This window comes from Venturia canescens, chromosome 2, assembly GCF_019457755.1.
Source record: "Venturia canescens isolate UGA chromosome 2, ASM1945775v1, whole genome shotgun sequence".
In the NCBI taxonomy this organism is placed as follows: Eukaryota; Metazoa; Arthropoda; class Insecta; order Hymenoptera; family Ichneumonidae; genus Venturia; species Venturia canescens.
Window position 1 is genome coordinate 27982682 of NC_057422.1, and position 26238 is coordinate 28008919.

General features: G+C 37.9%; 1 protein-coding gene across 3 annotated transcripts in view; it reads right to left on the reverse strand.

Moving 5' to 3' along the window:
* Nucleotides 1-7542: 7542 nt before the first annotated feature.
* LOC122407180 (uncharacterized) overlaps nucleotides 7543-26238 on the reverse strand; it is a 59958-nt gene continuing 41262 nt past the window's right edge. For all 3 annotated transcript variants that reach the window (XM_043413211.1, XM_043413210.1, XM_043413212.1), the window contains 2 exons: nucleotides 7911-8146; nucleotides 7543-7828 (listed from right to left, as the gene is read on the reverse strand). In XM_043413211.1, coding sequence (XP_043269146.1) covers nucleotides 7622-7828; nucleotides 7911-8146 — 443 coding nt within the window. In that variant the 3' untranslated portion in view covers nucleotides 7543-7621. The remainder of the gene's footprint in view (nucleotides 7829-7910; nucleotides 8147-26238) is intronic.

Genomic DNA, 26238 nt, shown 5'->3' on the forward strand with positions numbered 1-26238 from the left:
TTTATTCGATCCCGACACAGGTGCGTTTAAAAGCACAGTGGTCCGCGCGTTGATATGATCCGTCGAACGGTCCCATGCAAACGTATTTTCATCAACAGGCCAGCGCCACGCAATATTTCACTCCCAAAATCGATCAATACGAAATCAATTATAGTGTCGTTCAGCAACTACCGATGAGAGCTCGTGACGCTTTAGTGACAATTGATTACGGTGATATCAATGTAGTAGCCCGAGCTCTCGCTCAACTTGACTCTTCATATGAAGAAAGTCGTAATCGCGATGTTAGACGTGCTGTAACCCCGAATGCAAACAATAATAACAATAGTTTGAGTTCGAATAATTCACCAAATACTAGCGGCAGTAGTGGCTATTCACGCCAGGCTAATAATCCGCAGAATAATAATTTGAACACGCACCCGACCGCATATCGTGCTCGGGGGATAGACGTCAATGCCCAGCCGTGGTATCCTATTCCAGATCTTTCCGTACCCCCTCCGACGTATCATGCTAATGAACTTCCTGGTGAGTCGATAGCATTTCCACCACCACAATTCTCAAGTGAATCTACTGAGTCTCAAGATTTAAACTAATATGCGGTGCCATGAGCCAAGGTCCCCACGTGCGCCGTACACCCTATGATCTATTCGAGGACCTCACGTCAACAATCAAAACGGATATGAAAATGCCCAAAAAAGAAAGTTCACTCGAATTATCTTTATGTCCCCACGTAATAACATTTCAATGTCAATTTCCCACTCAGACTTTATTGGATACCGGCAGCCAGATAACCTGTATCTCAGAAGAATTTTACAATTATCTAAAAAACATAAACGCGCTTGTCGAACTGCCCGTGTCGAATATCGTAGTGCTTGGCGCTATAGGAAAAAAATCTACGCCGGTAAGGAAACAGATTCGCCTCGAGATTATGATAGGGGAACAAAAAATTGAAACAGTCTTTCTCGTAGTCCCTCATTTATCAAGTCCTATGATTCTAGGCAGTGATTGGATGAGCCGTACGGGTACTATCATAGATTTCTGTTATAAAACGATAACTGTTAATCACAAAAACATTCCGGCGGAACTCGTATCGTTTGGTAAAATCGCGCCCGATAAAATAAACGTGACAAAAGATGAAGATATTACATATATACAAATTCTACGTACAAGCTATCCTGCAGACGACACCGAATACGCACGGATGGGGGATAGCGCCAACGGCAGTGTCGAAAGGGTTGAAATTAAGAAAGCTATTCTCGACAATGTATGCTCCGATGGGCAGAGTAGTAAAGAATTAAACTCAGCTTATATAAAAAACAACGAAAAAACAAAAATGACTGATTGCGAAGTAAATATCGAGATCGAGGAACTGGAATCGGAGCCGTTCAATGAAATAAAATTTGCTCGCGTTGAATCGTACGAATGTAGTAATTTATATAAAACCAATGAAGAAAAAGAATATTTGTCAGATGTTCAAGTGATTGTTGATTCGTTACCGGAATGCTCTGAGGACTGCCGGAACCAATTTCACCAGCTTTTTGTGAAATATCGTTATTTATTTTCGTATGAAACGTGCGGAGCAGGGAGCTATGAACACAAAATTCATCTAAAGGATTCAAAGGCGATCGTTCGGAAATCGTATCCGATTCCATTCGCACTGCGCGAAGCTGTAGGTCAGGAATTAAAAGAAATGGTAGAAGCGGGCATCATTGAAAGATCATCCAGTCAATATTGCAATCCACTGAGAATAGTTCGAAAAAAGGACGGTCGTATTCGGATTTGTCTCGACGCTAGGTTCATCAATGATATTATTGAATCTGATAATGAGTCCCCCCCGCTCATTAATGAGTTATTACAGAAATATCATGGGACGAAATTTCTCTCCACTACAGATTTGGCCTATGGATATTGGCAGATTCCTCTGTCGGTAGAGTCACGACCATATACGGCTTTTTTGTATGGCTCACAACTCTACCAATTTTGTAGGATTCCCTTTGGCCTAAAAACTGCTGGGAGCGGATTTATCCGCGCTTTAAATATGGCCCTTGGTAACGAGTTCGATTCATTTGTAACCTGTTACATCGATGATCTCTTAATTTATTCGCAAACGGTGGACGAACACTTAAAACATATCGATGCATTGTTTCACAGGTTACAAGAACACAAGTTCACATTAAGGCTTGATAAGTCCCTCTTCTTCAGAAAGGAAGTGAGTTTTCTCGGCTTCATACTTTCGACTGAAGGCATCAAGCCTGCTCATGATAAGTTGGAAATAATTCGCAATTTTGCTGAACCCACGAATCGCAAGGAACTGCAGTCATTTATTGGCGTCTGTACGTATTATCGTCAGTTCAGCGTTCGTCACTCTCATTTTATTGACCCTTTTCGCGATCTTTTGAAAAGCAAGAGTGTGTGGAGATGGACTGAGGATCATTCTAAAGCGTTTCAGGCTTTAAAGGATTGTTTTGCAAATAGCGTGATGCTTAGTCACGTGATATCAAGCCTCCCTTTCAAAATTCAAACAGATGCCTCAGATACGGGAATCAGCGGTATCTTGTATCAAACTGATGCTGAGGGTGACAATTATATCATTTCTCTCGTTAGCCGTTGTCTCAACGCCGCTGAATCGAATTATAACACTAGTGAAAAGGAACTACTCGCGATCGTGTATGCAATTAGTAAATGGCGGGTGTATCTAGTCGGTGCTCATTTTCAGATCATCACCGATCACGAAGCCCTTACCTTCTTGAATACTACCTCATTTCATACATCTCGACTCATCAGATGGAGTCTCTATTTACAGCAATATAGCTTTACAGTTTCACATTGTACGGGTGCGGATAATCTCGTCGCAGATTTCTTCAGTAGAAACCCGAATGGAAATTTCGAGGCTATAAAAAATCCCCACCACCTCATCATCGCTAAAATCACTGCAAATTTGACCGTCCAGAATAAAGACAAATCGGTATCGTATAACCAGTTTAAATTATCAAAATCATGGGATGCTTTGCCAAAATCACTACAAAGGGATTTAAAAAATATTAAAAAACTTCAGCAGAATGACGAACATATATTGAAGCTTATGTCCCTCGTACGCGATAGTAATGCAGCTATGCCCTACCAAATACAACACGAAATCTTGTTTAGAGCCTCAACAGATAATCGGTGGTTGGTTGTCACTCCCATTGAACTGGGGAAGCGAATGATCGAATTCACTCATCATAAACTCGGGCACCCTGGTATCTCGAAGACGTTGGCATATATTCGGAATCATTTTTATTGGGATCGCATGAGCGATCAGGTTAAGCAATACGTACTCAGCTGTGACCTATGTCAGAGAGTAAAATGCCTTAACTATTCCATGCAGGGAGAATTTAATTTAATCCCCGCTAGTCAACCTAATGAGCTAGTGACGGTCGATTTTTATGGTCCTTTACCTCGATCCGTCGGAGGTACCGAATACATTTTTGTTGTGCTTGATGCATTTTCAAAATATGTCAAATTATATACGTTACGCAAGGCCAATACTAGAGCAGCATTGAAATGGATTCTTACGAATTATCTCAAGGAAGTCGGTAAACCGGTGACCATTCTTTCCGATAATGGTACTCAATTCACGTCACCTATATGGAGGTCCCGACTCGCTCAAGAAGGAATTAAAATTACCTTTTCCTCAATCCGACATCCGCAAAGTAATCCTACCGAGCGCGTTATGAGGGAATTGGGTCCGTTATTCCGCACACTGTGTTCCGACGTACATACCAAATGGGCATTACACATTGCTAACATCGAATCATTTTTAAATGTCACTGTACACTCCAGTACTGGATTTACTCCACACGAGTTGCATTTCGGGGAACGTCCGACGGAAAAAATCGATGCGCTGGTCACATTTCCCCAAGGGATTAGAGTCAGTCATCATGATAAGATTATGCTCGCCAATACACGTATAAAAGCACAATTTGAGCACAGAAAGAATGCACAACGTAATGTCTCCAAAGTTACATTGTCAATCGGTGATCTTGTTTTACTCAGAGTACCATTTCAATCCAGGGCTCACGAACGGGTGACTGCCAAATTTTTCCACCTCTATCAGGGACCATACAGGATTGCGAAAATTATCGGAAAAAACGCGTTTATGCTAGTAGATCCCGATAATCACAATGTCGTAAAAAATGTGTATAATCGATGTAGCTTAAAAAAATACATCAGCCCAGTTTAGCTTACTCGTGCTTGTCGGTATTAAATGCGAAAAAAAAAAAAAAAGGGATTATGTTAAGTTACCGTTAAAAATATTCTATTAATGGAGGCTCGTAACGAGTCATTCGTACTGTACATTGTTATTTCGCGCATAATGTGTCTTCACTAATTCGTTTGTCATCTTATTCACGAAATAAGGGGGATAAATGTAAGGTAGTGTGTGAGCGAGTAGGGAGTTTGCCCCTTCTCCCGAAAAATTGATTGGTCGATCCGAGCTGTCGCTCAACCGTGCGATCGAGAAAGGACACTTGATTGTCGACCACCTTACCGTGAACATATAATTGTTAATCTCTGTATAGATCTGTATAACGATATCTATATGTCTGCGTCAACCACGCCGTCATCAAACGCTATATTGTCTGTAACCGTCGCATAATTCATACTGTGGACATATATATTGTAACGAATTTTTCCCGGGGAGGTACGATTCGTCCCTTCCCGGCTCACTCACCTCGCCTCGCGCTACTCTCCGGCTGCGAGAACGGACTGGGCGCCAGGTACAAAGTACCGCCGAATGAATCGACTTGAATTTCGTCGGATCTCGCGATGGTAACGTCAGGCAAAATTAGAATATAGAGAGCACGAGGGAAACAAGTGACCGAGGACGGTCCGGCTACTCAGCTCAGCTGAGGTACAAAAGGTAGAGGGGGGGATCCTTGGGAGAGAGTAACAATTCATAACGCAACAAAAAAATATAGCCGACACAAATCAAGTAATTCAGAAAAGGTTTCACAATTTATTCGAAAGCTCGATGAATAGATCAGAATACAGCGAGAGACATATTAGAAATAGAGTGGATGCGATATAAAACAAAACCGGGGGGGGGAAGTAAGTCGCTGACGAGTCCGAGCGTACAACGGTTAGGTCTTGCGCCGCGACGATGGAAATTCGCGTACGGCGGGCGCGAATCCGCCGGGTGAACATGATTAGCGATTCGCCCCGCGATCTCACAGGTGCCGTAGATAGACGACAACCGGTGCTCTGACATGGCAGGTAACAGGTAGCCAGTAACCCGACAAGCGGGGCTGGAGGTAATAGGCAAAAGATAACCCACGTCAGAACGAACGGTGTCGCAGGTAATGCAAGGCAAAAGGTAGCGGCACCCGGTCGATCGAGAGGGGGTTAGAAAATAAAGTAATAGAAAAATTAACGTTGGGACGATATGAGACGGATTGAAATTTAGGGCGTAACGCCGCTCGCAAAAATATATCGGAAAGTGATCAAAATACGACACGCAGTAGACATCGTAGCGTGAAGGCTCAGGCAAAAGAAAGACTCGAGAAATATTCAACACAAAAGATAGAAAGTACTGCTGTATAAACGACGCGCGACCCCGCGAGCAAGAGAGACGGAACGAAAACAAAGGCGCGAACGAACCGGCCGGCGAGAGCCTCAGCGCGTGCAGGGAGAGAGAGAGAGAGAACAACTTTACTGCGTGGAAGGTTCCAGCGCTTAATAACACATTACAACAGATTTGAACTCGATATGTTCGGAATATTTGAATGAACAAGACTGTAATTAATTAACGCGAAGACCAAATGGACTGTGAGTTCGATAGGCAAGTCGAGCCACGCAAAACTGCCGTACTAAAGAATGAACACGGGAAGTATCGGCCACAATCTCGCTCGATACTTCGGCCCCGTGCCCGACTACAACGGCCAAAGCAAAAATACTCTACAAAACCGGAACTAGATTCCGAAACTCGAAAAAGGACTCGACTTATCTAACGAACTCGATGGAGAAAGAGACGTGGACTTACCGAGGAACACGCTCGCCGCACCAGGACCATGAAAACTCGACTCTGGGAAGACTCGGTTGTGGACTCGTCGTAACGATGCTCGAAGAAAGACTAATTGGTGCGTGCGAGCGGTCCTCGCGATTCGGCGTTATCCCCACCACGAGGCCCAGGTACTGCAGCGCTTCACGCGTTAGGCGCGAACCCGAGCGCGAACTCGGGGTTCGCGCTGCCGCGCGGGATTTTCAAACGGGGATTGCGTCAGAGTCGTAATTGCTGTTACGTTTGTTGCACGATCGGATCGAATACTGACTCCTCCACTGCTCTTACCTTTCCCGCTCACTCGAAACACTCCTCCCTACAAGATGACCGTGATCCGGGTGTCTTTCCTCTTGGGGATCCGGCGGGCAGCTCCGGAAGGCTGAGGGGAGGCCTCCCTCACAATTCCTGACGTCTAGGATGCGTGGTGGGCCCACAAAATAACCACCAGGCAAAACAGCACCTCACCTCCGGAAAACTCCCCCAGATCCCACCTGACGAGGCGCCGGTTCCCGCGGACTTTGACACCCGAATCTACGGTAGTGCGGGCGGTGCAACTCGGGGTTGCTACGGCGGGAAATACACGGGCGGCGTTCATGAAATGGCCAATGCCAGCGTGTTATTTCAACCGCCCGCAGGTCGAGATTGTTTTTCGGTGCTCGTAGACGGTGTGGGAGGACGGGTTCTTGCGAGCGAGATCGGCTCGAGCAGCCGGAGAGACAGCCGACAAGTTTTAATGGCTAGGCCCCTGTGGCAGCGACAACACCAACTCGTTCCAATATCGAACTCCACTGTCAAAACGCAATGTCATGATTACTCAAAAAGAGGCAAACTAAAATTCTCTCTCCGCCCTGCACTCAGAGGTAAAAGGTAGTCACAGAAGGTAATTAACGCTCGGTCGGTAATATAGGCGCATTCTAAGCTAAACTTAAGAGCTACGTGGTGCTGAGTCTCAGTCCGAACATCGCCCGACGAGTCGAGGGGCGTCAAAAGGGCCGTAAACCCGGTCCACTGGTCGACAACGTCCGTACGAGTGGCGGGGCAGAAATGTCACGTCACAATATATAAAAAAAGAGGGAAAAGAAAAAGTGTATTCAACCCAAAAAACAATCTCCATAAAAATACTCCTTCGAATCGATCGTGCCTCGAACTGAGCGTCACCTTGGGTCAATCACAAAAAGTTGTGACTCGTCGTGTAACCGTAAAGGGACGTCAAGCATTCGAAAGCACCTCCGCAGTACATCGAGGCTTCAACCGAAATATCCACCTGAACATTCACTACATCGATGGTGCAACGGTCGGAATAAGGAGCAAGATTAGATAAGTTAATCTCTAGTATCATATTGATGAATGTCCTGCAAAATGATCTCAAATTAAATATCAAGGTATATTCATTGTATCAAAGTCGTAAAAATTTATAACGTGTACGATATCATTGTGTAAAAGAAAAAAAACAAAAAGGAGAAAAAATCAATCACTATTTTGGGCTTGTGAGTCAGAAGGAATATGTGTGCAACTGTACGCCAATGTTATAATAAATCATTTTGTTGTTTGTTACAATGCTTCAACATATATATATATATATGTCGTCTATGTGAGTGAATCTCTGTACAAGTAGGAACACGATAAACAAAAAAGAAAAGAGAATTTGTTACACCATTGTTGTTCAAAATCTGTTTTGGTTAAGCTGTCTTCACAGTTGATATAGTAAATTAATGCTGCTATATGTTTACAACGTCCGCTTTTATTGTAAACACAATTGCAAGAAACACCAATGACTTTCCGAACTGCATTGATCTGGAAAAATGTATTATACGAAGTTAATAATAATCGATACAATGAAAATAGATATAAGTATGAAAAAATCCTGTATGCTCACATTCAATTTTGTACAGTAAGGTGGAGATGTGACCGAAGTTTGCCTTATAACTTGAGCCTGGATTAAAAAACTTTCTCCATTCGTTCTCCGTTCTTCGACATTCCGTACATGATTTGCTTTCACCAAAGCTTTTCCTTTGGGTATTGTTTCTGGTTGAAAAATGATATCATGGATCACTCTTTCAAATCCAGTCCTTATGGTTATATTCATTACGAAATATTTTTTTATTTGCTGGCCTAGGAAGAAAAAAATATTTAAAAAATTAATACGTTCCTTTCAATCCAGGCTGTGAATGGCAGTACACTAATTTTTTGTATTTAAAATCATTTTATTTCTATTTGAACAACATTTGAAAAAATTTTATTTCTATTTGAACAACATTTGAAAAAAAAAAATTATTTACGTTTAATAAATTAATTTATTTAAGTTTTTCAATTTACTTAATTATTTATTGAAATTACAAATGAATTCATCAAAACAACTTGACAGGACTAACCTCTAAATGAACAGCAAAATCATGAAAATGTATATACACTAGGGTGCTTCAAAAAAAATCGATATTTTTTTTTTTCGTGGGCCGAAGAGGGGTGTTAGTATATGTAAAAAAAATAACTTACTCAAATTTTCAGATCTTTTGAAAAATATATAACGGTCCCTCAAACGACTTTTGTATTTTTTTTCCTGTTTTGGGGACAAACGTCATGAAAAAAATCATAAATCGTTATGCAAACATAAAATGCACTTCACCCTTGAATACATGAGACTTTACCTTTGTGTTAAAAAAAAAAATCATTAATTAAACGGTCCCTCAAAAGACTTTTCTGTTCGTATGACATTTTTGTTCGTACTAGTGCACTTGTACTTGTTACATTGTAGACCGTGAAGCAATATAAACAGAGCTACTGTGACCACGACAAGGACGAAGCTCAACAGCTACATGAGCTAGGGGCTTCGCAAAAAACATGGGAAAAATATGCTTCATATTCAGCGCAGAGAAAAATTATTTCCGAGCTAAATATTCAAAAAACATATAACATAATTTTGCAATGAATTTGCGTAGTATACTGGAATACACATGTTCAGCGCATTATTCCAATGTATTTTATGCTCACAATATTTCACTTATTCAACAAAGAAAGTGCATTTTATGTTTGCATAACGTTTCATGACTTTTTAAGACTTTTTCCATAACGAGTTTTCCTCAAAATAGGAAAAAACATAGAAATATCGTTTGTGGGACCGCTAAATATATTTTTTTTAATCTCAAAGTTTGGGAAAGTCACTTTTTTTATATGTACTAACATCTCTCTTCGGCCCACGAAAAAAAAAAAATCGATTTTTTTTAAGCACCCTAAAAAAATGCTGCAAATTGAAATTTGCAAATTGCTTCCTCAAGATGATCAAGATGCACGATGCTCAAAGTTTCCTCTATGAGGTGCTATATTTATCATTTTGGCTTCCTCATAGAGGAAGCTTTGAGCATCGTGCATCTTGATCATCTTGAGGAAGCAATTTGCAAATTTCAATTTGCAGCATTTTTTTTGTATACAAGGAAATAATGTAAATACATTATTTTCTCTGCCTTCTTTTACGAACTTTAATTTATCTCTTTGTTTAAATCCATAAAAAACAACTGAATGACGAGCCACCAGAAAAAACAGTTTGCAACTTTCAATTTTCATTGTTTTTCTATTTACACTGAAATTAAATAATTCTGACAACTTTGCTGAAAAGTATAGAGGAAGTACAGACTTATACATAATATCTTACAAGATTTCCAAAAATTGAAGCGGTTGAACGATTTTTTGAAAAATTCATATTTTTGTAAAATTCAAAATGTCATAAAATTTCAAAACGTCGTCAGATTCGTAATTTTTTACAAATTCTGACAAAATTATCAGAGAGTGAAGAGCTTGTATAAATTAACATCTGTGTATAACGGTAGCCCTGTATCTCAAACCGTTTCCGAGTTATAAGCGTTTGAATTTTGCAGTACCATAACATACACACACACGCACACACTCACACGCATGCACGCACGCACGCACGCACACACGCACACACATCCGGATATTTTCTAGATATGATTTTTCGATGTTTTGGAACATTTTGAGCACATTGACATTGAAAACTGGAAAAAAAAATTTTTCATCGTCACAAAGCTTCTTCGATGAGGAAGCAAAACATATAACATAATTTTGCAATGAATTGGCCCAATGTACATCTAAATGTAAAAGATCTATTGATTATTGAAAAAAAATTACAAACATGAGCTCCGCATAACATGAATATCGCATTTTCTAAAAGTGCATAAAGCAAGCATTATGAAAACTATAAGTCACATGAACGTGGAGAAGGAGAGGTTATACGGATCGTGTGTCTGACGCCTAGGTACAGCCGGAACTTGAATCTTTTTTGAATATGAAAGTTATATACTTTTTACCCCCGTTACTCGTTAATAATTACAACGCAACTGTCAACTTGGACTCGAAACCGCATGAACACCGTATTTCTTATAAACGCATAAAACAAGTATTAGCTAAACCATAAGGCCACGTTGACTCCGAGGAGAAGCGGCCCAAAGAATAACTAAGACATGTCTCAAACACCAACTTCACCGCGGGCCACGTTGACTCCGAAGAGAAGCGGCCCTACGGATCGTGTGTCTGGCGCCAAGGTTCATGACAATCGATCATTATTCAATAAGGAATTGTTTAGATGAAAATATGAGTGCAGGCATTGATGTGAATACAAGATTCTGTTTTTAATGAAAGTGTGAAAACATATTTTTTGTCCAGAGCATCAAATTTATTCGTATGAAGAATGAATTTAATTATTTCACGCCTTGAACGTGATGTTGATTCGGGTATAAATATTATGGAGTATAAGCAGGATATTTTTTTTCACCGCGTAAAACAACTAGAAAAACTGAGGGCTACATTAAATAAGAACAGTTACAAATACTCTAATCGAACGTCGGTTCGAAACAACTTCATAATTTTTTAGCAGGAATGAGATGAAATTGATCATTCAAATCATCTGAACCCAAAATAGCAAAAATTATTCACCTTCTATATAAAATCCTGGAGCCTTAGAGGAAAACGTTTTGGGAGTTCTAATTCATACAGTTTTCTGCCAACTCATTTTTTAAATGATCCGTATAAACCTTTCTTGAAACGTCAATATTATTGGGTACGAGTTAATTCATGTCAATAAACGTTTTGGACTGCTGCTAATTAATGCCCAACTGCTGGCAAGCTATCACGCTCAATTTTTGATGAACAATTTTGAAAAGAAAGGCTTAAGTTTCCTGGGATTCCATTATCAAAACAGATTCATACAGTTTGATTCGCAGCATGACTTTTTCGGATTGAAAAATTTCATGTTTAAAATATAAGACGCGAATTGAAGAATGTAACATTTAAATAGAGTTGTTACGAGGGACCAATAAGAAAAGATACCGTTTTCCTTGAGCACATGACTTAAAAAATTTACTGAGTTCTCCTTAGGTTTCTTCATTCGTTAACTATATTCCCAAAGGTATCTCAGACTTGCTTCTATTCTTCACGAATAGCACATGGGCCAGTGAATGGATGTTTTTTTTTGCTCACTTTTCCAATAATAGCTAAACTCAATGCAAACCGAATGGAAAATATTTCCCGTACATTCATCGCCATGTTCAAAATCAGCCCTTATAATTCTTTCGTCGCTCCTAATGTTTTTATCTTTTTATTTTACTACAATGACTAATTAATTGTACCCCAAACCTTCTGCTGTCTTGTTTCGTCGGTCTTTCTTTCCTCTCGAAGATGGTTTGTAATCTATACTCAATTTGTCTTACAGAAAACATCGATTCGACCCCCGCCCCCCCCCCCCCTTTTTCTCGATCGCGGCCGGAACTTTCAATCCTTCAGTTAGCTGAATAACATCTCAGCAAATAATTCCCATCTTTTCACCTAGTTCTTCCATGTACAATTTTTCTTTTTCATTTTCAAACCTCATTCAAAGTGTTTCCTCTCACATTCATCGCCATGTTCAAACTCAGCCCTTATAATTCTTTCGTCGCTCCTAATGTTTTTATCTTTTTATTTTACTACAATGACTAATCAAGAGACGCGGTAGCGGCTCGACGCCAAGTATTAAAAGGAAAAACTGCAGCGCAAAAGAAAAGCCAGCGCGAGCCCTGCCGCTACTCTTATATACGCGAATATGCCGGTTTTATGACGTCACAGAATTTTCAAATGGCTCTCACAAAAAAACCATTTCATAAAAGAACTTGAAAATTTGTGACGATTTTTTTTCGATTTTTCTCTTTCCATTGGTCTTTGTTGCAAGTAAATCCGTCCAGTAGATCCTGAGATATGTAACGTTAGTGATTTAAAATCCATCATTTCGGGATTTTCATTTTCTTAGAGACAGAGGGGCGTAAGTTACGCTTGTTTACATTTGGACTTACGTCCTTTGCACGATTTCTTACTTTTGTCACACTCTACGTCACGCACTACGCTGAACGCGGCTACCCCCTCTCCTTCTGCGTCGCCGAGCGAGAGAGACAGAGAATGGGCGCACAGCGGGGGCAATACCAGCTCCTGGTTTGCGCATAAAATATGTATATAATTATATAATATATATTTTATTTATTAATATTAATTAATAATAAAATATTATTATAATAAATATTTTATTATAATTAATATATAATATAATATATATATTATATTATACTATAATATAAAATGATAATAATACAATAAAATGAAAAAATTGAATAATACGAATAACATTAAATAATAAATAATAAAACTAAAAAAATATAAAATTCTGGTCGACGCCGCTGGATTATTCGAGGATGTCTAGGGCGATAGCTCATGGGTTTTGGAGGACTAGGTTTAGGTACATTCTATCGCGATTTTCGATATCTAGGTGGACGACCCCATAGTTTTTTATGTCCAGATATATTCCTCCATGGCTTTCGTCGTCAAGGTATGTTTTTTCATGGTTTTCGAGGTCTGGGTCGACAGCTCCTTAGTTTTCGATGTTCAGGTATGTTTCTCCATGGTTTTCATGGTTTCGGATAATTCCTCCATGGATTTCGATGTCTAGGTATATTCCTCCATGGTTTCTGATGTGCGAGTGTATTTCTCCATAGTTTTTCATGGCCACGTGTATTTCTCTATAGTTCTTGATGTCTAGGTATATTCCTCCATGGTTTTCGCGATCGAGGTTGACGGCTCCACAGGTTTCGATGTCCAGGTATGTTTCTCCATGGTTTTCGTGGTCTCGGATAATTCCTCTATGGGTTTCGATGTCTAGGTATATTCCTCTATGGTTTCTGATGTGCAGGTGTATTTCTCCATAGTTTTTAATGTCCAGGTGTATTTCTCCATAGTTCTTGATGTCTAAGGTATATTTCTCCATGGTTTTCGTGGTCTAAGTATGTCTCTTCATGGTTTTCGCGGTCGAGGTCGACGGTTCCACAGTTTTCGATGTCTAGGTATGTTTCTCCATGATTTTCGTGGTCTAGGATAATTTCTCCATGGATTTTGATGTCTAGGTATATTCCTTCATGGTTTTCAATGTCTAGACGTGTTCCTTCATGGTTTTCGTGGTCCAGGTATATTCCTCCATGGTTTTCGATGTATGGATATTTTTCTCCATGGTTTTCGTGGTCTAGGTACAATCCTCCATGGTTTTCGTGGTCTAGGTACGTTTCTTCATGGTTTTCGTCATCCAGGTATATTCCTCCATGGTTGTCTCGGTGTAAGTAGATTCCTCCATGGTTTTCGTGGTCTAGGTATGTTTCTTCATGGTGTTCGTAGTCGAGGTCGACGGATCCACAGTTTTCGATGTCCAGGTATGTTTCTTTCGGGTTTTCGTGGTCGAGGATAATTCCTCCATGGGTTTCGATGTCTAGGTATATTCCTCCATAGTTTTCAATGTCTAGGCATGTTTCTTCATGGTTTTCGCGGTCGAGGTCGACGGCTCCACAGTTTTCGATGTCCAGGTATGTTTCTCTCGGGTTTTCGTGGTCGAGGATAATTCCTCCATGGGTTTCGATGTCTAGGTATATTCCTCCATAGTTTTCAATGTCTAGGCATGTTTCTTCATGGTTTTCGCGGTCGAGGTCGACGGCTCCATAGTTTTCGATGTCCAAGTATGCTTCTCCATGGTTTTCGTGGTCTAGGATAATTCCTCCATGGGTTTTGATGTCTAGGTATATTCCTTCATGGTTTTCGATGTATGGATATGTTTCTCCATGGTTTTCGTGGTCTAGTTATGTTTCTTCATGGTTTTCGCAGTCGAGGTCGACGGCTCCACAGTGTTCGATGTCCAGGTATGTTTCTCTCGGGTTTTCGTGGTCGAGGATAATTTCTCCATGGGTTTCGATGTCTAGGTATATTCCTCTATGGCTTTCGTGGTCTGGATATGTTTCTTCATGGTTTTCGCAATCGAGGTTGACGGCTCCACAGTTTTCGAAGTCCAGGTATGTTTCTCTCAGGTTTTCATGGTCGAGGATAATTCCTCCATGGGTTTCGATGTCTAGGTATATTCCTCCATGGTTTTCTATGTCTAGGCATGTGTAATCATGGTTTTCGCGGTCAAGGTCGACGGCGCCACAGTTTTCGATGTCCAAGTATGCTTCTGCATGGTTTTCGTGGTCTAGGATAATTCCTCCATGGGTTTTGATGTCTAGGTATATTCCTTCTTGCTTTTGAATGTCTGGACATGTTCCTTCATGGTTTTCGTGGTCCAGGTATATTCCTCCATGGTTTTCGATGTATGGATATGTTTCTCCATGGTTTTCGTGGTCTAGGTACATTCCTCCATAGTTTTCGTGGTCTAGGTAGATTCCTCCATGGTTTTCGTGGTCTAGGTATGTTTCTTCATGGCTTTCGCAGTCGAGGTCGACGGCTCCAGAGTTTTCGATGTCCAGGTATATTTCTCTCGGGTTTTGGTGGTCTAGGATAATTGCTCCATGGGTTTCGATGTCTAGGTATATTCCTCCATGGTTTTCAATGTCTAGGCATGTTTCTTCATGGTTTTCGTGGTCTAGGATAATTCCTCCATGAGTTTTGATGTCTAGGTATATTCCTTCATGGATTTCGATCTCTGGATATGTTCCTACATGGTTTTCGTGGTCCAGGTATATTCCTCCATGTTTTTCGTCGTCCAGGTATATTTCTCCATGGTTTTCAATGTCTAGGCATGTTTCATCATGGTTTTCGTGGTTCAGGTATATTCCTCCATGGTTTTCGATGTCTGGGTATGTTTCTCCATGGTTTTCGTGGTCTAAGTTGATGGTTCCACAGTTTTCGATGGCTAGGTCTGAGTTTCCATAGTTTTTGTTCTCTAGGTATATTTCTTCATCATTTCCGTGATCTAGGTCGATGACTTCATACTTTTCGATGTCTAGGTATGTGTCTACATATTTTTCAGTGTCTAGGTATATTCCTCCATGGTTTTGGATGTCCAGGTATATTTCTTCATAGTTTTAAATGTCTACGTATGTTCCTTCATAGTTTTCGTGGTCCAGGTATATTCCGTCATGGCTTTTGATGCTAGGTCAACAATTCCATAGTTTTCGATGTTTGGTTATGGTTCTCCATGGTTTTCATGGTCTAGGTCGACGGTTCCATTGTTTTTGATGTCTACGTCGACAGCTCCATGGTTTTCGATGGCTAGGTATATTTCTCCATGGCTTTCGTCGTCCTGGTATGTTTTTTCATGCTTTTCGAGGTCTAGATCAACGGCTCCGTAGTTTTCAATGTCCAGGTATGTTTTCCCATTGTTTTCGTGGATTAGGTTGACGACTTCATAGTTTTCACTATCCCGGTCGATAGCTCCATAGTTTCCGATGTTAAGGTGAATTTGTCCATGGTTCCCGATATGAAAGTCAACGGCTCCATAGTTTCCGATAGTGTGGTGAGTTTTTCTAAGGTTGTCGATATCTAGGTCGTCGGCTCTATAGTTTTCGATGTCTAGTTTGGCGACTATAGGGTTTTCGATGTCTAGGTGGATGCCTTCGTATTTTTCAATATATATTCGACAATTTTATATTTCCCGATATTTAGGTAAACGGTGCAATGGTTTACGATATATTTCCTCATAGTTATCGATATCTAGATCTGCGATTTAATAGTTTACATTGACGAGGCAGGTTCAGACGTTACAGAAGAATGATTACATGAAAAAATATCACTGGACACCAATAACCATAAAGCTGTGGTCTTAGACATTGAATACCATGGAAACATCTCCTTGGACACTGCAAACCATTGACAGTATCCATGTCAACATGGAATCCATGAATGAGAAGAAATCATTTTTCCAAGTAAACAAGTGGAGCTTTTCAAAAAAAGGAATAGAAAATGAAAATATCATCCCATTGCATAGGAATTTCCCAATCTTTCATTGGAAAATTCGATTTGCTGAATGCATAATCAAAATCGTCACCATTATTGCTTGTAAAAGGTTTCAACTCACATGAACATAACTGCACAGTTTTCGTCCGTCTACATAGAAAAATTGGCTGTGTCGATTGCTTTTGGCACATAGAGAAAAGCACTCAACTTGAAACAAATCGTTTTAAAAATTTTCGTCGAAGACGAGGAATGTATTTTTTTTCTTAAGTAAATATTGTCACGCCTCTAAAAAATAAGCTAAATCAGAAAAAAAATAATTGACAAAGTAAAAAAAGAACGCCAATTATTAAAAGGTCGCGACCGTAGTTTCCAATAATTTTCTATATTTGCATTATCAATAAAAAATTTCAAAATATAAAAAAAAATGAGATCGTTTTCTGAAGTTGACAAATATAGTGAATGAAATACGATTCCTATATAGTTGTCACGTCTCGCAAAAAGAAGTGAAATCAGTAAATATTAAAACTTCAAAAAGTAAAAAAGGCACGCCAAGTATTAAAAGGTCGTGACCGTCGTTTTAAATGATTTTCTATATTCGCATTGTCAATAAATAAATTTAAAAAAATGTTTAACTGTGAAAAAATATGAGATCTATTGTAACATATACAGTGAATGAATTACGTTTCCTGTAGGAATTCTGAATTTTGGAAATAAAAAAAAATGAGATCATTTTCTAACGTAGCCAAGTACAGTGAATGAATTAAGGTTCTTGTGGAATTCATTCGTGTACACTTTTAGCCCTAATCCCTCACTTATTCAGAAAAATTTTCCAGCAAACGTCACAGAGCAACAAAGGTTTCTCGAATGATTCTGCAATTATTAAGAGATTATCATCTGTTTTTATGCTAGCTCGGGTTATAAACTTAAAACAGTTTACGCGTACAAGTGCATGCATTGTATCTATACGATGAACTGCACAAATTCATTTTCAACATTACACACAAGCTTGGCGTGCATGGTTTTCAATCGGAAGCTCGGCGAAGGAATGCCTCATCCGTCCATATATTTGAAGAAAACTTGATGATCCTCTCATGTAATTGTTTTTTAATTTGCCATCCCTTTTCCATCCAACTATTTTATTGAGTAGTCCGACGTGAGATCCCACGCTGTGTACACAAAGAAAAATATCTATTCTTGACTAGTTTGACTGATAAATTCATTACTCCAAATGTTTCGTATTCAACGCGTTTTCTTTTCTCAAATCAATGTTTACACAGCTTACTTCTTTGTTCATCCATTTCAATACTTGTGTAATTCATCCAATCATCTGCCCATTTGGTAAAAAAAAGAGTGTACGGACAAACGAGTGAAAGTGACGCGTGGATAAATTAAAATGCGTATGGGCATGAAAGAATGGCCGTATGTATCCGTACAAGATAAAGGCAACATAGAAAAAAGATTTAGAACCAGGAAAAAAATTCTATAAAAATAATAAACGAAAAATTGAAAAGTTCAAAAAAATTCATAAATATTGAAGACATTGAAAAATGTACTATCCAAGTTACATGTAGTATAAAAATGTATGATATCAATTGGAGGCCAAGTTTTTATTGATAATTTGGAATATTTATCCAACAAATTGGAAACTTTAATGAAATTCATGATAATTATTTTCACGAAAAAAGTTAATGAAAAAAAAGTCATAGCGGAAGTTACGTGCAGTACTAAAATGTATTATATCAATTCGAGGTCAAGTATTTATCAGTTATTCGAAATATAATCTCCGGCGACAAATGAGCGTTGAGAATCCGTGTTGCGCTCACAACGTTTCATCAAAATTACTAAAAAATTAATGGAAATAAAATCATTAAAAATTCACATAAAAGTCATTCGTTACTTCAACAAGGTACACACTTTAAAGAATCGATTCCCCTCCGACTTTCAGGATCCCCTGGTATTATTCACAACATTCAACTTCGATTGGATCGGTACAAATTATGTTCAAATACGTCTTAAACGTACTTGTCCGGCCCATCACTTTTTATTCAAATTGCTCATTCGAAAACAAATCAGGGCTGTTCTATAATGACAAATATAATAAAATGGATAGAAATAAAAATAAGATCTCCAATTAATTTGAACTTGATTGTTCGCAAGTTCGTATAGCAATATCCACTTATTCTCATTTTCTTCAGTGAACCAATGAAAATGAGAAATAATCAGGCGCATTACTAGAAATTTTCGAACCTACTCAGCCATGCAATGTTTTTTGTCTATAGTCACGTACACATTTTGATAAATATCACTAGTCGAGTACGACACGTGGATTCCTGGAATTTGGAGAAAAATGATTTTGTTGTGAATTATGACTCCATATAATATAAATAGATTAATCAACTTCATCTTTCATTTTCGTTTCATTTTGACAAGAGCGATTCGAAGGAAAATTATTTTCTCGGGAATTACTATTCCTTAATATTAACACATGCATTAACTTCGTTTTTGATTTGTTTTCGAATGAGCAATTTGAATAAAAAGTGATGGGCCGGACAAGTACGTTTAAGACGTATTTGAACATAATTTGTACCGATCCAATCGAAGTTGAATGTTGTGAATAATACCAGGGGATCCTGAAAGTCGGAGGGGAATCGATTCTTTAAAGTGTGTACCTTGTTGAAGTAACGAATGACTTTTATGTGAATTTTTAATGATTTTATTTCCATTAATTTTTTAGTAATTTTGATGAAACGTTGTGAGCGCAACACGGATTCTCAACGCTCATTTGTCGCCGGAGATTATATTTCGAATAACTGATAAATACTTGACCTCGAATTGATATAATACATTTTAGTACTGCACGTAACTTCCGCTATGACTTTTTTTTCATTAACTTTTTTCGTGAAAATAATTATCATGAATTTCATTAAAGTTTCCAATTTGTTGGATAAATATTCCAAATTATCAATAAAAACTTGGCCTCCAATTGATATCATACATTTTTATACTACATGTAACTTGGATAGTACATTTTTCAATGTCTTCAATATTTATGAATTTTTTTGAACTTTTCAATTTTTCGTTTATTATTTTTATAGAATTTTTTTCCTGGTTCTAAATCTTTTTTCTATGTCATCCAGAAACAAGAGACCATCAATGTACTTGTCCCAACCTTTTTTCCCCTAGGGGAAGTTTATGGTTTGATATCTTGCCTTTTTTCTCAAAAGTTCCTCATTTATGTTATGACGGTTATAGGATTTTAGTATAAATTTCTATGAATTATTTGCTTAGTACATTTTTATAGATTCCATTCTCATACGAACATTTTTTATGGGATAATCTTTTTCATGAAATTATCAGCAAATAAGGGACCATCAATGTACTTTTCCCAATCTTATTTTCCCTAGGTATGATGTTCGGATTATAAAGTTGGTTTCCACCATAAAAGACCAATTTTTCGTAAAAATTGTAGTGAAAATATTTCGTCACAAGTCTGCCCTTGAACTTTAGCGATTTTTTTCCTTATACTCTAATATGTTATGCCTATTAGGAACTCAACAGCATGAAGGAATCCGGGATGAGGCCCGTGAAATGAATTTCGGTTCATAATGTTGGTTTCCACGTAAAAGACCAATTTGTCTTCAAAATTGTACTGAAAATATTTCGGCACTGGTTTGGTCTTGGACTTTGGTGATTCTTCTCCTTGTCTTCTAATATGTTTTGTCTATTGGGAATCCAAGAGCATGAAAAATGCGTGTTGTGGGCCATAATATGATTTTCGGCTTATAACGTTGGTTTCCACGAAAAACAACAAATTACTCGTCAACATTGTACTGGAAATATTTCGGCATTGGTTTGTTCTTCCACCTTGGTGATTTTCCCCCTTATCTTCTAATATGTTTTGTGTAAAAGGAACCCAAGAGAGTGAAGAAATGCGTCTCGTGGGCTGTAATATGATTTTCGGCTTATAACGTTGGTTTCCGCGACAAATGATCTATTTTTCGTCAAAATTGTACTGAAAATATTTTGTCACCTGTCTGTCCTTGGCCTTTGGCGATTTTTTCCAAGTCTTCATACCAAGAAAGAACTGATGTAAAGATTTCCTTAATAGAACAGATTTTATTTATCCCTTTTCTTCAAAATTCAAATGAAAAATAGATCAAATTCAAGACACGAAAAATCCAACAGATTTGCCCACATTAAATGTTGCTTTTGCATTCTGAATCTAGAGATTTCATTTCATCCAGAACGTGCCCTCAATGAAATATATTTCCAAAGTTTGCAAGTGGCCGCTGAGGTCCAATTATCCGCAGTTTGATAGTTGCTGAAAAAAAGTACCCGAAAACTTCTAACATTTATTATGCCAGAACTCAAAGCAGCAAAAAAAACTAAGCGAACTTAATTCAACAAAGCAACAGAATTCAAAGACGTTTAAGGTACCTGCATTGGTTTTGGAGGAAAACCTATTCAGGACAATTCAGAAATTAATTTAGAAATTCGAAAACTCACAATGGAGTAGAAAAAGGAAAATTGAAGTATCTAGAAAAGCGGAAGACTTTTGTGATGAATTTTCTAGATTACATGATACGGTTGGAGTAAATGATTTGAATGATTGGCACACACGCTGCAACACAGAAATATCAAAGTTTGGAAGTATTCGCTGTATATCAGTCATACAAACTTCAATACTATTTGAAAAGGAACACTTAAAAACTTGCCGAACCAAGTTTCATTACATATTACCATAATCAAAGATAACGGGTGATCCGTTGCATATATATTTATCCACAGAAATTTCAGAGTTCGCATGTATCTGCTGCGGTTCAATGTATCTGCGCAATGAGCTTCGAAGACAGCAATTTCAAATCTATCCATAAATGAGCAACTGAAGACTTTTATAATCAATTTTTTACTTCATATAGATGTTACAGTTAGAGTCAAAATGTAAAATGAATGGCACAGTATTTAAATTGTATAGTTTACAGATTTTTGCAGTATTTTAATGATCCGAATCTACAGCATTATAATGAAAAGTTATCAAAAGTCATGATGTTACATTAAAATGACATAGCGCACATTGCATTCAGCAATTCTGTAAGTTTCTGGGGAGGTTGGTAGGCATCATATTTGATCGCATCCAAAACTGAGCAACAGTAGACTTATCGGAATGAATTTTTTTTATAATAATTCCATATTTGTAGTTTGCAAAGTGGAAATACTCAACATACATGTCATTCTATAAGTTTTGTTATCAAAATTTGTGTTTGCATACCGCATTCCTAAGATACGACTTTTCATATCATTAGCAAAAAAAGCAACCAAAGGCTTTCTGGAAAAGTTTCCAAATTTATCACTCGACAGACCTAATGGGAAAAGAATAACTACACACTATACCAAGACCAGATTTTTTTTTTTAATCTGATTTACAAAATGTGCAATTCAAGATCATGGTTAGAAACCTCTCGAATCATGTTACCACAATCATCATGAAGGAGTAGAAAATCATAGAACACATATTAGGGAACGAATTAATAATAAGAATCGATCCGCTGCAAACTGAGCGGGTGAAAACAAGGATCGGAGAGGGCAGAGCCAAACTGAATATCAAGCAAAATATAGGGATGTTTAAAAATAATGACGACACAAGAAATAAATTAGAAAACATTTATTCAATTAAAGTTTCTAATATCATTCTAACAGTTGCGTGTATTTTTGTTCTATTTATTCGTATATATAACCTATGTACACATGATATATAACCACGCCAGTGACGATATATTCGCACTGGACAATATTTCTCGTAATCTGGTTTAATTGAAGGATTATTTCAGTTAACACTTATTTCCAACCGAACGAAATAATGAAATCTTGAAAAGTTTCGTTGACATACATGCATCGCTCATTTTTTATATTCTTTTTCACACACACATCACAGACTACATTTACGCGGCCGCTTTGATACCGGTTTAATATATCAAAAATAACAAAATAAATAGTAATATGCACTTCTTTAGATGATGAAAATTATTTTTTTACTGATCCCGCACGCACTTCATAATGTCGAAACTCTGTTCATACGATCAAAAACTGACACATGGTTTGTACATATATATATGTATATCGGTCGAATTTATGACTGCTATTACCAGCTGTGCTGCGCCGTGTGCTACGTTCTGAAGTTGACGTCAGATTTCCAATCATCAACAACTAATTTCAACAACCAATCACAACGTCTAAAAATGGATGTCGTCAGATCCAACGAATCAGAAACTCGAGAGCATCAAAGTGCCTTTGATGGTGTTTATAAATACAGACGCATAAATTCTTGAATGTGTTGGTAACTTTTGCATAATCTTGAGCCCGTGCAAAGTTTTTTCTCAGCAATTACAACACCGATCATGCTGATTTAGGGCGGAATCGAAAGAGAATTACTCAATTGGCTTAAACTTCAATTTTCAAGTTGCTAAATGACTCCTGAGCTTCGTAATTCAATAAAATCACATGCCAATTTTACCCCCACCACCGCGAATCGTTTTATTCAGAGAAAGTATAGACTCGCCGAGAGCCTCGGGCCAGCAGACGACAGGGCTGTCAATGTACTTGTCCCGAGACTCTACCGAGTCTCTTGATAAAAGGGATTGATTGATTTCATTTCTTTATCCGTTCGTTTAATCGTTCAATTTTATCCACAAACTTCACCCATCTGTATTGTTTACCAAATCATTATATAACAGGGCCCCTCTTATTTTATTGGGGGATCGGTTTTTTTCACACTCGTTCATACAATTCTAATTAATTATTGTTTTCATAGTAAATTTGAACAATTGTCTCTTCCCGAGCTTCCGATTGAAAACCATGCACGCCAAGCTTGTGTGTAATGTTGAAAATGAATTTGTGCAGTTCATCGTATAGATACAATGCATGCACTTGTACGCGTAAACTGTTTTAAGTTTATAACCCGAGCTAGCATAAAAACAGATGATAATCTCTTAATAATTGCAGAATCATTCGAGAAACCTTTGTTGCTCTGTGACGTTTGCTGGAAAATTTTTCTGAATTAATTGTACCCCAAACCTTCTGCTGTCTTGTTTCGACGGTCTCTCTTTATTCTCGAAGATCGCTTGTAATCCATACCCAATTTCTCTTACGGAAAACATCAATTCGACCCCGCACCCCCCCCTTTTTCTCGATCGCGGCCAGAACTTTCAATCCTTGGGTTAACTGAATACCATCTCAGTAAATAATTCCCATCTTTTCACCTAGTTCTTCCATGTACAATTTTCCTTTTTCATTTTCAAACCTCATTCAAAGTGTTTCCTCTCACATTCATCGCCATGTTCAAACTCAGCCCTTATAATTCTTTCGTCGCTCCTAATGTTTTTATCTTTTTATTTTACTACTATGACTAATTAAGTGTACCCCAAATCTTCTGCTGTCTTGTTTCGACGGTCTCTCTTTATTCTCGAAGATCGCTTGTAATCCATACCCAATTTCTCTTACGGAAAACATCAATTCGACCCCGCACCCCCCCCTTTTTCTCGATCGCGGCCAGAACTTTCAATCCTTGGGTTAACTGAATACCATCTCAGTAAATAATTCCCATCTTTTCACCTAGTTCTTCCATGTACAATTTTCCTTTTTCATTTTCAAACCTCATCAAGAGACTCGGTAGAGTCTCGGGACAAGTACATTGACAGCCCTGTCGTCTGCTGGCCCGAGGCTCTCGCCGAGACTATACTTTCTCTGAATAAAACGATTCGCGGCGGTGGGGGTAAAATTGGCATGTGATTTTCTTTAATAGCGAAGCTCATGAGTTATGTACGCCTTTGAAAATTGAACTTTAAGCTAATTAAGAAGTTCTCTGTCGAATGAGCCCAAAATCAGCATTCTCGGTGGCGTATTTGCTGAGAAAAAACTTTGCACGGGCTCAAGATTATGCAAAAGTTACCGACACATCACGAGTTCGACGTATACGTATACGCGTTTTGACGTAGTTAGTGGTAGTAGAGTTGTGTCTCTACGAATTCTGATTGGCTCAACGATGTCGGCTCCTTCAGCTGCTAGGCCGACTGCGAGTGGGGCTCAAGAGTTAGATGGCCTAAAATAGCGAACAGGCATTCTGTATATCTATATATGCGTTATACAGAATACAGAATGCCTGTTCGCCATTTTAGGCCTTCTAACTTTTGAGTCTTACCCCGACCGCGCTCAGACGCCGTGAATATTATATATATATGTCGAATTATTTAAATTATTCATTGTCTCGTTTTGATTTTCCGTCATATTTGTCGCGTTAAACAACTTTCGCTTTCTCAATTATGATCGATTACAAAAACTCGGTGATCTTGTCACGAGTGCACACGTCGGATCCCTTTTTCTTATTGACTCCTCTTTTCTTTTCAAACAACCCTTAGCAACGATCCATCTCTTGACATGTGCCTCACTTCAATTTCACCCAAGCACCTATGCCTGACGTCTTTGTAACACCATCAACCAATTTTGTTTTACTTCGACACGGCCATTCTGATTTGTCACATGTCCCCATGTGACTCATCTGTAATAATATACAATCAATAATTATCGACTCGGTCAATCCTGACAATCTTCATATTTTATTATTATTATTATTTTAAATCTTTTACATAGTTAGGGCTGATCAGGTCACAACTGCAGTTCATTTAATATCGCATTATGTTTCATCACTTACATCCAGTGGAATTCTCTTTCATTTACTCATTACAGAATAAACGATCCATCACTTACATCCAGTGGAATACTTTTCGTTTACCAATGGCAGAATAACCAATACGTCTATCACTTACATCCAGTGATAGGTATACCCTTTTCTCATTTCACACTTATCTCCAGCATTTTTATTATGCGATAGAATTCTTGTAACATTTCTATTGATAGAACATACATTGTAACCTGAATGCCCTCTCAATGTTTCCTTCATAAATTTTACTGAAATTTATTACATTTTTTTTTTTTTTTTTAAATAAAATTTTGACCCTAGGAAAAAAAAGGTTGGGACAAGTACATTGATGGTCCCTCGTTTGCTGATAATTCCATCCATGAAAAAAACTTTAAAAATATTTTCTTTTTAAATTGTCACAAAAATGATTTTATAAAAAAAAATACAGAACAATTCGAAAAAATTTTCACAAATCTTGAAAAAACATTATCTGTAAAAAAAACTAATCTGTATCTATTTTTTAAAGTGTCAAAAGAATCAAATAACAAGTAAAAAATAAAAAACCGAAAAATCGCGCTTGAAATCATTTTGGAAACCGATGCCTCATTCTTCTTATTTGATTCGAACAGCTAAATCAATTGAAAAAAATTCCATCTAATTTACGTGCAGCATTAAAATTTATTATATCAATTCGAGGCCAAGTATTTTCTAATGAATTGAAAAAGTTACCACTTGAGTTACGTGCAGCACTAAAATTTATGATATCAATCGAAGGACAAGTAATTTATGAGTAACTCCAAATTTCAACATTATGGAATTGTTCTAAGAAGCTTTTAAATCGAAAAAAATCACATGCAAGCTAGTCATTTCTTACTCTATGGTGGCAAAGACTTATAAGAAAATCGATTCTTTTCAGACTTTCAGGAGCTTCTGATATTATTCACAATATTCGACGTCGATTGGATCGATACAAATTATGTTTAAATATGAGTTAAAAGTACTTGTCCGGCCCATCACTACTCATTCAAATAAAAATCAATCATAAAAAAACGAAATTGTACGGCAGAGTCCGGTTGAAAATCGATTGACATGCGATTTATTATTAGTTTAATGTTCTTAATAATAGTATAGGTTAGTTATACCGAACGAAATTCGTTCGCTGGAAAAAGTGAGAAGTAAAAATTGTCGTCATTCCAATACCAACTGGGGAGTTATTTTTGGAAGCTTGAACATATTTAATGTGCAAAATGTTTTTTATTTATCGATGCACAAT